Source organism: Ursus arctos, unplaced genomic scaffold (genome assembly GCF_023065955.2).
Source record: "Ursus arctos isolate Adak ecotype North America unplaced genomic scaffold, UrsArc2.0 scaffold_22, whole genome shotgun sequence".
NCBI lineage: Eukaryota > Metazoa > Chordata > Mammalia > Carnivora > Ursidae > Ursus > Ursus arctos.
Genome location: NW_026622897.1, coordinates 23,364,022 through 23,376,499, shown reverse-complemented (window position 1 = coordinate 23,376,499; position 12,478 = coordinate 23,364,022). Strand labels below are relative to the sequence as shown.

The following is a 12,478-nucleotide window of genomic DNA, read 5'->3' as shown; positions in this document are numbered from 1 at the left end:
AGATCCTCATCGACCGATAGCTCTGCTCATCTCAAGAAATCCTCACACAGGGGCGCCTGGGTGACGCAGTCGTTAAGCATCTGCCTTCGGCTCAGGGCGTGATCCCAGCGTCCTGGGATCGAGCCCCACGTCAGGCTCCTCCGCTAGGAGCCTGCTTCTTCCTCTCCCACTCCCCCTGCTTGTGTTCCCTCTCTCGCTGGCTGTCTCTGTCAAATAAAAAAAATAAAGTCTTAAAAAAAAAAAAAGAAATCCTCACACATCCCTTTAGTTGGGTGTCTAATATCTTAAGGGTTTTCCGAGATTTTCCATTTCACTGCAGTTAAGAGAATGGTCACAGATACAATGAAGTGGGCTGGGTAGATGCCAGTATTAAGCAGAAAATATGTTTTAGTAGAGATTAGTTGTATAAGTAGTCAACACATTAGTGAACATATTTATGTTAAGGTAGTTTTTGCCTCTTTAGAGCATATTTTCATCATGGCGATTCTTTTTTTTTTTTTTTTTTTTAAGATTTTATTTATTTATTCGACAGAGATAGAGACAGCCAGCGAGAGAGGGAACACAAGCAGGGGGAGTGGGAGAGGATGAAGCAGGCTCATAGCGGAGGAGCCTGATGTGGGGCTCGATCCCAGAATGCCGGGATCACGCCCTGAGCCGAAGGCAGACGCTTAACCGCTGTGCCACCCAGGCGCCCCTATCATGGCGATTCTAATCGAAATAAAATGCTGAGCTCGAAGACTTCTGTTACCAGTTGGATGCGTAGCAATATCATAAAATTATGTAACAGTCTACTCTTGAAGGATTCTGCCTGAGAGACTTAAAGCCTATTCTTATTAGAGAGAGAGAGAGAGAGAAAAAGAAATTGTTCTAAGTATCTGAAAAGAATCCTATACTAAGTAGGTGTAAATAGTTCATGGGATTGTAGAGATTTTTTAGTTGACATATTTACTTTTCAGAAATGGGGGTGTTATGAAGATTTTTCCCCACACAAAAAAAAAAAAAACCAACCAAAAACAAAATCCTTTTGCTGTGGTATATCCAAAGTACTATTTCAAGTGGTTAATTCTATCTTAGAAATCATGTATGAGATCAGTCATAAAATGAGACAAAAAGAAAGAAATCTTGCCCAAAGTCACAAGAGTCAATGTTGGACTAGTAATAGAATCTTAGAGTTCTGAGTCTTTTTTCCTATTGAAACCATCGAAGGCTCATTCTCCCCTTGACGATATCAGATGTTTCTGTTATTTAGAGTTTGGTTTGGGAGTTCCATTCATTTGCCCCAAGAGACAATTTCTGGAAAGAAAATGAGAAGTAGCATTTCCTTATTGTTGTGCTTTACTACTGTACTAAGTAGGTGACGCTTCATGGTATTGTGTATTATGTATCCTAGGCATTCATACTTGGATGTTGTTATCCATTTTTGCCAGGTGATTCCAAGCTGTTCCGACCCAGAAGACCCAGATCTAGCAGTGACGCACTGAGTGCCTCTTTTAACGGAGAGATGCTGGGCAACCGCTGTAATTCCTATGATAATCTGCCCCATGACAATGAGAGTGAGGAGGAAGTCGGGCTGCTGCACATCCCAGCTCTCCTGTCCCCTCACGCAGCTGAGGATGTTGACTTGAGCCCACCGGACATCGGCGTCGCCAGCCTGGATTTTGACCCAATGTCATTTCAGTGCAGCCCCCCTAAGGCTGAATCAGAATGTCTGGAGAGCGGAGCTTCCTTTCTGGATTCATTAGGATACTCCCAGGAGAGACCGAGCTCCAACAAAAAGGATGCAGAAGCAGGTGGTAGCCAGTCTCAGACGCCAGGAAGCACTGCAAGCTCTGAAGCTGTCTCTCCTCTTCAGGAGAAACTGAGTCCATTCTTTACCCTGGACTTGAGCCCAACCGAGGAGAAATCATCCAAGCCTTCCTCATTCACTGAAAAGGTCGTCTATGCTTTCTCTCCAAAGATTGGACGGAAATTAAGCAAATCACCTTCTATGAACATATCTGAGCCAATTTCAGTGACTCTTCCCACTCGGGTATCAGAGGTCATCGGGACCGTGTCAAATACAGCAGCTGCGAATGCATCTTCTCCAGCCTGGAGCAAAAGTGTGGAAGACAGTGATGTCATAAATAGATCCCCCACCCAGGTAGTAAAGATGAAAACAAATGAGAGAGAGGCCCAAGGAGGATGTGAGTCTGAAGTCCAGCCCCTAGACCAGGGGGCTGCTGCAGAAGTAGAGTCGCCAGGGAAAGAGGAGCAGGTCGTCTCGAGCAGTCAGAGTAAGGCTGTACCTTCTGGACAGACTCAGACAGGTACCATTTGTTTTCCTCCATTCTTTCCTTAAGCTAAGAGGGATCTTCAGTGCTGTGTGCCATCTGTGCCTTTTAAGAGAGAAATTTGCTCCACAGCGAGCCTTTAATCAAAGAGAATGTTTTTCTGGGTGGTGCTGATGGCTCAAAGCCCTAAAATTAAAATCAATCAAAGAAAAATCCCCCAAAGGGCCAGTGGTCCTGCTTCAGACCTTCGTAAAGTCCCCTTTTGTCTTTGGACAGTCAGAATTCCTGGATAATTTTTGCACAACTTCGTAGCTCTTGATTGTGTTTTCTAATAAAAGTACCTGTATTATAGCCTTACAAGTTAACCAGCCAGCCTACAGCATCAAATGTAAAAACTATCCTTAATAACAATCTGCAGGCACTTGAAGCTTGTTTTCTAAGCAGTCTTTACTGAGCCAGATGAGGGACTTGCTTTTTCCCCCCATCTCTATAGCAATTCAAGAGGAGATTGCAATCTTTAAACACTTTGTTTTAGTTTTCCTTCTGAACCAGATGTGTTTTCTCCAGCATTTGCATGTGGGATGGAAGATCATGGATTGCCATTTTGAAATATGGAAGGCACCTGTTTCTTAGTGATCAAATGGGGAGTGTTTGGCTTTCCGTATAGGATAACACAAGCTACCTTTTCACTCTCATTTTTTTTCCCAATTTCCCACCAGGAGCAGTTACCCATGACCCCCCTCAGGATTCCGTTCCTGTCAGTTCAGTCTCTCTTATCCCACCACCACCGCCTCCGAAAAACGTTGCCCGCCTGTTGGCGCTAGCGTTAGCTGAGTCCGCGCAACAAGCCTCTACTCAGTCACTGAAGAGACCAGGGGCTTCCCAGGCTGCTTATACAAATTCTGGAGACATAGCAGTGGCTGCCGCTGAAGATAAACTGCCTAGTTCCTACTCTAGCGTTACTCTAGATAAAGCCTATTTCCAAACTGATAGGCCAGCAGAGGAGTTCCACCCCCAGAACAGTGTATCTGGGAACTGTGACCCGCCTGGTCTAGATCCGGCCGCCACTGGGAATGCCACCCATGCCAGTGCAACCGAATCTGGGGAACAGCTCCACCAGGCCGACTTCCCGGGGAGTCATCCACATCGAACCTATTTACCTGGGGACCCAGACAAGGCCAGAATCACTTCAGTTCCCTTAACGTTAGACTCTAAGTCTAATGATGACCACCTAGGTTTCCCTGAAGACCAATCTGGGAAGACCAGTATGCCAGCTGTCTCCTTTATGGATCAGGACCAGTGTCAGCTTCGTTTCTACAGCAGCGATCAGCCTCCTTCTTATCTTGGTGCAAGTGTGGATAAACCCCATCATCACCCTTCAGAACTTGCAGACAAATCTCCCACACCTTCTAATTTGCCTCGGGACAAAAGCTACCCTCCTTCTGGGTCCCCTGAAGAGAATACCAGCACGGCCGCCATGGCTTACCTGACAACGGCTCCAGCGACCGCCGAGATGAGCACCAGGGAAGCCAGCTGGGATGCGGCTGAACAAGCCACTGCAGCTGAGTTCGCTGCTGCCACCCTTCAGCGCGCTCACAGAACTAACCGTCCCCTCCCCCCGCCTCCTTCCCAGAGATCAGCAGAGCAGCTGCCAGTCATGGGGCAGGTACAAGCAGCCACCAATGTAGGATTAAATAATTCCCACAAGGTAAGAAGGGGAGGGAGTCGGGGAGATGAATTGTACTTTTTCCAAAGGTATGTCACTTTTCAGCAGGGTGTGCTATTGTTACCTTTGAGTCCGATGGGACGTGTATTTCAAGTCCTGTGGCAGGTTTCCATGAAACATTCCCTTACCTTGATGCCGGTTTTTCTCTGAGAAAGGGGCGGTGACTCAGTGACTCTAGTTTATACCTGCTGCCTTTTCTTCCTAAACCCTCTAGGCAGTTTCTTCAAAGTACCTCAAGGAGATCAGGATCAAATAAGTCAAATTGGGGTTCGGGTGTCAGGGCTGCAGGTTGGTCCCCCCCACGCCATCCCAGCTCCATCACTGACTTGGTGTGACTTTGGGCAAGTCATTTAATCCACCCGCTGCCGATAATTCACATCTGCACAGTGAACGTGCTTTATTCTCAAGACATTTGTAAGACTTCTGCCTTGCAGACTTTTTAGAAATGGAAGCGCTGACAGTGTTTTAGGTCGTTATGTTATCTCCTTAGCATAAACCAGCAGGTCGTTCTGTAGTCAAGCATCTGTTTTGATGAGAGAATGTTGTATGCAGAATGCTAAGATTTCTTCTAACTTTCTCGGATTTTAGCAAAGTGCCCATGTGCTTTGTGGTCCCCTTGAGCTAAAAGGGCTTCGATCTCTAGGCTCTAGAGGAGGAGGCTGTTTCCAGCAAGTGCTTCTCAAGGACAGCATGTGTGCAGCCTTGCTGTGAGGACCCCGGTTGGCGTCAGTTGCTACAGACCAGGGTGGAGTAGAAAGTGGGGGGAGAGAGTTACTGATTGATTTGAATGGCCCATCAGAGCAGTGACGTCATTACCCTGCCCTGATCTGGGGGCTGACACTGCTCACTACGTGTAGCTGTGAGTCACTGCCCAAATCTCTCTAGCTCAAATCAACTCTCTTTATTTAACAAAATGTTCGTGGGGTTGAGACCGAGCTAGACCGGTAGGCTAGGTATATATTTTTAAGCCTGACTATACTTTATAAAGCTCTCTTTTGAGTGTTTAAAGCCTGTCATAAATGAGAACAGTTTCCCAAAGATGGTCATGGCTGTTGTACCAGGTGGCAGCACAGACCTGTTCCCCGCAGTGAGGGCAGATTGGCCTCCTGTCGTGTCCAGTGCAACCACATGGCTTGGCCAGTTTCAAGCAGCTACCCACATAGCCTCAACTTGTGGGTTACAAATTGAGTAGTGTTTGATTCCACAGAGGGGAGCATAAAAACACAAGCTCATGATATATGTGATCATCTCTCAACAGGTTCAAGCAGTTCCAGCTCCAGAGAGACCACCTGACCCCAGAGCCATGGATGACCCTGCACCCGTCCTCGTCAGTGATGGCGGCGCAGCTGCTCAGTGTCCCGGCTCTGCTCCTGCTCTCCAGCCAAGCCTTCCTGAGAAGGTGCGGGAAGGTGCCCGGGCCCCACCGCTGCACCTGCGCGCCGAGTCTGTGCCCGTGTACTCCTGCGGCTTTCCTGCCCCGGTTCCCCCCACCAGGACAATGGAGAGCAAAATCGCCGCTGCCATCCACTCCAGTAGTGCTGATGCTCCCAGCAGTTCCGGTTATCATCCCTTTGTCGCTGCTTCCTCGGCCTCTGTGGATGACGTTCTGCCTTTACCACTTCCCATCCCACAACCTAAGCATGCTTTGCAGAAAACGACTTATTCCACCTTTGCGAGGCCCGATGTCACCACTGAACCCTTTGGGCCAGAAAACTGTTTGCATTTCAGTATGACTCCAAACTGCCAGTACCGTCCGCAGAGCGTACCTCCGCATCACAATAAACTGGAGCAGCACCAGGTGTATGGTTCCAGATCAGAACCACCAGCCTCCGTGGGAACGCGTTACAACACATACGTGGCCCCGGGAAGAAATGCGTCTGGACATCACTCCAAACCATGCAGCCGAGTTGAGTACGTGTCTTCTTTGGGCTCCACAATTAGGAGTACTTGTTACCCTGAAGATATCCCCCCATACCCTACCATCCGGAGGGTACAGTCTCTCCACGCCCCTCCATCTTCCATGATCCGCTCTGTTCCCATTTCACGGACAGAGGTTCCCCCAGATGATGAACCAGCCTACTGCCCAAGGCCCCTGTACCAGTATAAGCCATATCAGTCCTCGCAGGCCCGCTCGGATTATCACGTCACTCAGCTGCAGCCTTACTTCGAGAATGGTCGGGTCCACTACCGGTATAGCCCATACTCCAGTTCTTCTAGTTCCTATTACAGTCCGGAAGGAGCCCTGTGTGATGTGGATGCCTACGGCACAGTACAACTGAGGCCCCTTCACCGCCTACCCAGTCGCGATTTTGCCTTCTACAATCCTAGGCTGCAAGGAAAGAACTTGTACGGTTACGCTGGTTTGCTCCCACGTCCCCGGGCCAACGTGACTGGTTATTTCTCTGGTAATGACCATAACGTAGTCAACATGCCTCCAACTGCTGACGTAAAGCACACGTACACCTCATGGGATCTTGAGGACATGGAAAAATACCGCATGCAATCCATCCGGAGAGAGAGCCGCGCTCGGCAGAAGGTGAAAGGGCCCGTTATGTCCCAGTATGATAATATGACCCCGGCCGTGCAAGATGACTTGGGTGGGATCTATGTCATCCACCTCCGGAGTAAATCAGATCCTGGGAAAACTGGACTTCTCTCGGTGGCAGAGGGAAAGGAGGGGCGGCATCCCACCAAGGCCGTCAGTCCCGAGGGAGAGGACCGCTTCTATAGGAAGCATCCAGAGCCAGAGTTCGATAGAGCCCACCACCATGGAGGGTATGGCAATGGGCAGTCAGAGAAACCGACTCTCCCTCAGAAGCAAAGTAGCCTCAGGAACAGGAAGCTTCACGACATGGGTTGTAGCCTCCCTGAGCACAGGGCACATCAGGAAGCAAGCCATAGGCAGTCATGTGAATCAAAAAATGGGCCACCTTACCCGCAAGGAGCTGGCCAGTTAGATTATGGGCCCAAAGGGATTCCAGACACTTCTGAGCCAGTCAGCTACCATAACTCTGGAGGGAAATACATTACATCGGGGCAGGAGTCTCTCAGACTGAACCACAAAGAGGTGAGGCTCTCCAAAGAGCTGGAGCGGCCTCGGGCTAGGCAGCCTCCTGCCCCAGAGAAACACTCCAGAGACTGCTACAAGGAGGAGGAGCACCTCACCCAGTCAATAGTCCCACCCCCGAAACCGGAGAGGAGTCATAGCCTGAAACTCCATCATACCCAGAACGTGGAGAGGGACCCCGGTGTGCTATACCAATACCAGACACATGGCAAGCGCCAGGGCAGTATGCCCGTTGTGTCCCAGTACGATAACCTGGAGGGCTACCACTCCCCACCCCAGCACCAGCGAGGAGGCTTTGGAGGAGGAGCAATGGGGACCTATGTGCCCTCTGGCTTTCCCCACCCACAAAACAGGACATATGCTACAGCTTTGGGTCAGGGGGCCTTCCTACCCACAGAGTTGTCCTTGCAGCACCCTGAAACACAGATCCATGCAGAATGAGCCCTGGAGCAATAGAGTTGAAGCAGCCTCTGCTGGACAGTGGACTGTTCTATTTTTTTCAGTAACCAAAAAGATTAAAAAAAAAAAAAAAAAAAAAAAAGCTACAACCCCCCCGACCACATTAAAAAAATAAAAAAACAACCAAGAAAAATCACCATCTTTTTCCCCTTCCCTGCTTCATTACCATCTCTTCCATCTCTAGACTGTGATTTTTGTCATTAAAAGAGATCTGAATGATTGTAAAGCACTGTGTTGAAAACCTAGTGAAGAAATTTGTCACAGACCATACTTGCCATATGGGGCTAATTTGTCAGAGCCTGAGGACTGCCTTTAACTGAATTTGAATTTACCTTTGTCCTTCTTAGTACTTGCTACATAGCGCAGAGCAGTTTATGTCTAGTTCCTGGTAGGCTTTTGCATTTCTGTTGCATTTCTACTAACTTTCTCAGTAGCCATGCAGCTTGCCCAGGTCGACACTCGGTTTTTGTCACTATTCTCCCTTACTTTGAAGGGTCTCGTGCGTTAAATTAGAAGGCAGAAAAACTTCTCCCTGATCCTTCAGATGAGTCTGTCAGACAATTAGCACATTATAATTTAAAAAATCTATAAAGGAATGAAGACTTTAAGCATCCAGTAAAGAGCCATCATAAAACGCCAGGCCATTTAGACCCAGGCTGAACCCTGTTCTTTACATTCGTGCTTCTCAGAGTCGTTCCTCGCGGTTCGGTGAGCAGGCTGACGTCAACTGCAAAAGGGATTCTAAAGTCAGGAGTAAAGAAGCTTCTTAGGCAGAAGTCAGTGAACTTTGTTGGCACCATAAAACCCCTGTCAGTGCTTCTAACGTTGCCTGCCTTCAGTTATTTTTTTTCTCGATAATACTTGGTAAATTGTGATCCTAGTAAAACATTTCATGCCGTTTGTTCTCCTAAAGCAACATTTCCCCCACCCACCCCACTGGGGGAGGAAAAAACCCAGCATAACTTGACTGGATAAATACACACAATTTATCATGATTGCAAATTTACTTGCTGATTTCTGTTTCTGAACCAGAGTACAGGTTTCTTGGGAACTCTTAAAGTAGCTATGAATTAGTTATTCGTAAACTGAAGGCCCCTGCAATAATCACACTCAGCGCACTGCCCCATCTCACCAGTTGGAATCCTGGACGGTGACCGTGTGCGTCCCGAGGAACCCGTGTGCCGGGCCCTTGGTCTATCCTGGCGCGGTCACCGTCTTACTGTAATTGCCATTTTTACACCAGCATTTCAGGTCTAGTCCTTACAACCCCGTGGGCATGTTACACGTGTGGAATTCCCTGGACTTCCTTTTGAAAGTCGCATTCCTGGTCAGACAGCTGTCTGGCCTGACTCCACTCCCATCTTCTCAGCAGTCCCCCCCACCCCCTCAACCACATCAGCGCCAGACCGACCAGGCCGTCCTGTATTTACAAACGAGTTTAGGTTGTCATTGCATTCCATGACTCTCAGTAATACTTGAGTTTTATACATTCACATGTTTTAAAAGCTCAGTTTGTAGAAGACACTAGGAGAATTTCATTCCATTTACTGGATGATTGCTGCTCTGGCTTTTTAAAACTTGGAATTAACTTTTCTTTAGAGCAAAGGAAGAAATCTTTTAAGAGGCTAAATTCATGCTGCTATTATTGCTGTGAAGTTGTATAAAGATTAGGATTCATGCCAGTTCTTTTTTTTTTTTATTTAAAAGAAAATCATGTGATTGCATTTTAAGGGTTTATATTTAGAAAAAAATAAAGTTTTAAGAACACATTTATTTATATGTGGAAATACTCTATAAGATTTTCTTTTGTTTCCCCAGAGTCGATGAGAGGAGTTCATTCAATAAAGATCATGGTAGCAGTCTGGACATACTGACCTGTGAAAGGTCTGTGGACATGTCTCTCCATGAAACACGCAGACCCAACAGGCATAGAGTCACACTGTTAGGAAACCTGATAGGAGACTTCCTTTTAGCACACAAACACATCAGGTGCTATACACAGGAGTTTGATCTTTGGCGAATATGCAGCACTAACTTTTTTTTTTTTTTAACCTTAACCATCTGTGTCAAGTAGGCGACCCATTGCCCCTCTGAGATCACACAAGCCCTGTAAGTTCTCACCAGCAGCATGGAGCACAGAAAGGAGCGGGTCTGACGAGGAGGTACAGATGGCATTAGTAACAGAGAGCCCGGAAGGAAGCCGCTGAAGGAGTCCTGTCCAGTTTTAATATTTGTGGGTTTGTGGTCACACACATTGTTTACTCCTGAACCTAAGTCTATTTTATGAATGCTAAGGTTAATTCCTCAAAACAATTACTTTATTAATGTCCTATGGGCTTAGAAATATCAGGTGAATATTTTGAATACAGAATAATGACTCAAATTACTGGTATAATTGTGAAACACCAACTTTAGGAAAAATCCAGAGTTGTTTCATTTAATGTATGTAGAGACAGCCTTAACTTTGGATTCAGTTTTTTGAGGGACTTTGCCTATATCTTTCCCTTTCTAATCCTGGAGGGCAGAAATCACACGGCAGGTCACTGTGAGCTGGGTGAACTCAGCACGGTTCACCTTGTGTGTGACTTCACAGATGGCAGTGTTCAAACTTTGATATGGAGCGTTACGATCAAGGAACTGGAGCTGCCTTATGCATTAAACCCATAATTTAATTCTATTGGTATTTTTATAGCCACGTCTCCAGATTTTATTTTTTTGGGCAAAACTCTGATGTCACAGTTCGGTTTGATTGAAACAAATATTCCCTGGATGTCTGGCCAGGGACTTTGCTAACAGCCCCAGAGGTGCCGTTTTCTTATTAATTTCATGTGAGCCTTATTGCTTACTGTATTCAGTTTCCTTTTAAACATGCAAGTCCCCGGGATGGTCCCACGGATAGGGCCTGCACATTTTTATAATGGCAAAGCATTTTTTTTTAAAGGTTAGGGTCAGGTTGAATAATTCTAGGACTGACTCTGTCAAGAAGAGGGACCATCAGTGTGAGTGGACATAGAAGGGTGGGTAACCACATTTGAAGCAGCAATGGATGCATCCAATGTAAATTGGAAATTTGCCCCTTGAGTTTAGAAAGGAGCCTGCAAAGTCCATATATCTGTTCCCAGCCCTGTTTGTCAATCATCCATTCATTATGTTGGCAAAGTATCGTCTGAGCAGTGTGTGTAAGGAAATAGTAATGAAAGCAAAAGTATGTCAGAAAGTTACTTCCAAATGGTTAGAGGCATGTGATTTTCAGTACTGTGTGTTACGGAAATGTCAGGAATGGTATATTTTAATGTCCGTGTGCACAGAGGGTCTTTTTTCCTTTTCTGATTAGTACTGTTAGTGTTCAAAGAATAAAAATGGTTGTTTTACAGTTTAGATTCTAAGGTAGCAAAACCTGATTTTTCAGCCATGATCTGCATGAGAGAAGCATCCTAGGAAGTCTTAGATCATACTTTTGAGTTCTTAACTTTAATTTATATAGTGTTTTTTTATGTTTTAATATTTTTGTGAACTGGTGTAAATTGTTAATGCATATAAGCTTGTGTATTTTTGTAAATAGTTTTGTGATTTATTTCTTGACCCATATGTAAATATTCAGAGTCTCATTTCTTCAAAACTTATTTGAAGCTGAATCGTGGGCTTGGGGTTTTGTTTCTTTGTTTTGGTTGGGGGAGGGGGGAGAGAAGAGATTTTGTACTCCAGTAATCCAGATGGAGATATCTTGTGGTTTAAAGCAAATGTCCCACTGAAAGCAATTCAAATATCAACAAAATTATTTCAGGTTAAAACAGACTTCTTTGTGTATGTGTTTCCTTTTTACCTTAATATGACTATAAATAACAAAATGGGATAATCGGGGATATTCACAAAGATAAGTGTATAGCAGAGATTATTATACCAAATGGTGTATATTATTTGAGGGAAGGGGTTTAATGTCTCCTGTTGATATCTATTTGCCACAGTGTGCTGCCAGGGGAGATTTTCCCCCAGGTCAAACAGGCTCTTTAGAACTTCAGAGAACTGTTGCTCTGTGCTGGAAAGTGTAGACAGGCTCGATCCACCTAGGGCTGCCCTAAGGAACCCACACCCGACCTCTCTGACCTGACTCCCAAGCTGCCAGTTCCCAGGGAACCGAATTGGCTTCTGAGCTCAGGATTCTCCCCAAGAGAATTCTAAATAACAACCATATTTCTAAAGATTCCCTCGTAGCATCTCGGACATCCTGTTGACTTTTCAGAGAGAAATGACCAAAAAAGAGCCCTCTCCTACCTCTGTGGCAAGCTGGTTTTTGGCGAACCCAGATAAAGAGAGTATCTCAGTGGCACAAGTCCTGCAAGTAATCTAGCTGCCTGACGAGGGATCCGGAGCGGGTTTCCGTGCGAAAGTTCTTCTCAAAAACACTTCAGCATCAGACAAGATTTTTTTGAAGGAAGAAAAAACCCCACGATATTCAGCTGTTGAAATCTTAGTTTTCCTGTTGGGAGTCATAAATTACAAATCATTCTGAATTATTGGGGCCTTTTCCTTTTTGCCCGTAGTAGGAAAAGTTGCCTGGTCAGTACAGCCATTTCCTACGTACCTGCATACCACCTCGCAGACTATAGGCAAAGGTGCAAACTCTGCTCTCCGTGAACATTCCACACCTGAACACGTGTTCCCGTGGAAATGGCTCTGATGGGATTAAAGAAAAGACCTGTATGACATTTCCACTGGGTCTTCTTAATTTTCTGGGACTCTCATTTCTTTACCAATAATTTCATCACCGAATTTCCCTCATACTGATGAAAATATAGTACTTTTTAATTTGTGTATCTGTCATTGAAGAATCAGTGGCAGATCCATTGGTGGCATTTGAGATTTTAGTTATTCATGGTTCTGTGGGAAAAGGCACATTTAAAAATACTGTTGACTCCCCATTGCAGTCAAACCGTGGGCATCTGTGACCACCTCAAC

The 12,478-nt window shown here is 45.9% G+C and overlaps 1 protein-coding gene across 8 annotated transcripts in view; it reads left to right on the top strand.

Moving 5' to 3' along the window:
• The window catches only part of ARHGAP32 (Rho GTPase activating protein 32), a 287,685-nt gene extending 276,370 nt beyond the window's left edge, over window positions 1–11,315 (top strand). For all 8 annotated transcript variants that reach the window (XM_057317021.1, XM_057317022.1, XM_057317023.1 and 5 more), the window contains 3 exons: window positions 1,428–2,306; window positions 2,990–3,978; window positions 5,255–11,315. In XM_057317021.1, the coding sequence (XP_057173004.1) occupies window positions 1,428–2,306; window positions 2,990–3,978; window positions 5,255–7,504 (4,118 nt within the window). In that variant the 3' untranslated portion in view covers window positions 7,505–11,315. The remainder of the gene's footprint in view (window positions 1–1,427; window positions 2,307–2,989; window positions 3,979–5,254) is intronic.
• Window positions 11,316–12,478: the final 1,163 nt, after the last annotated feature.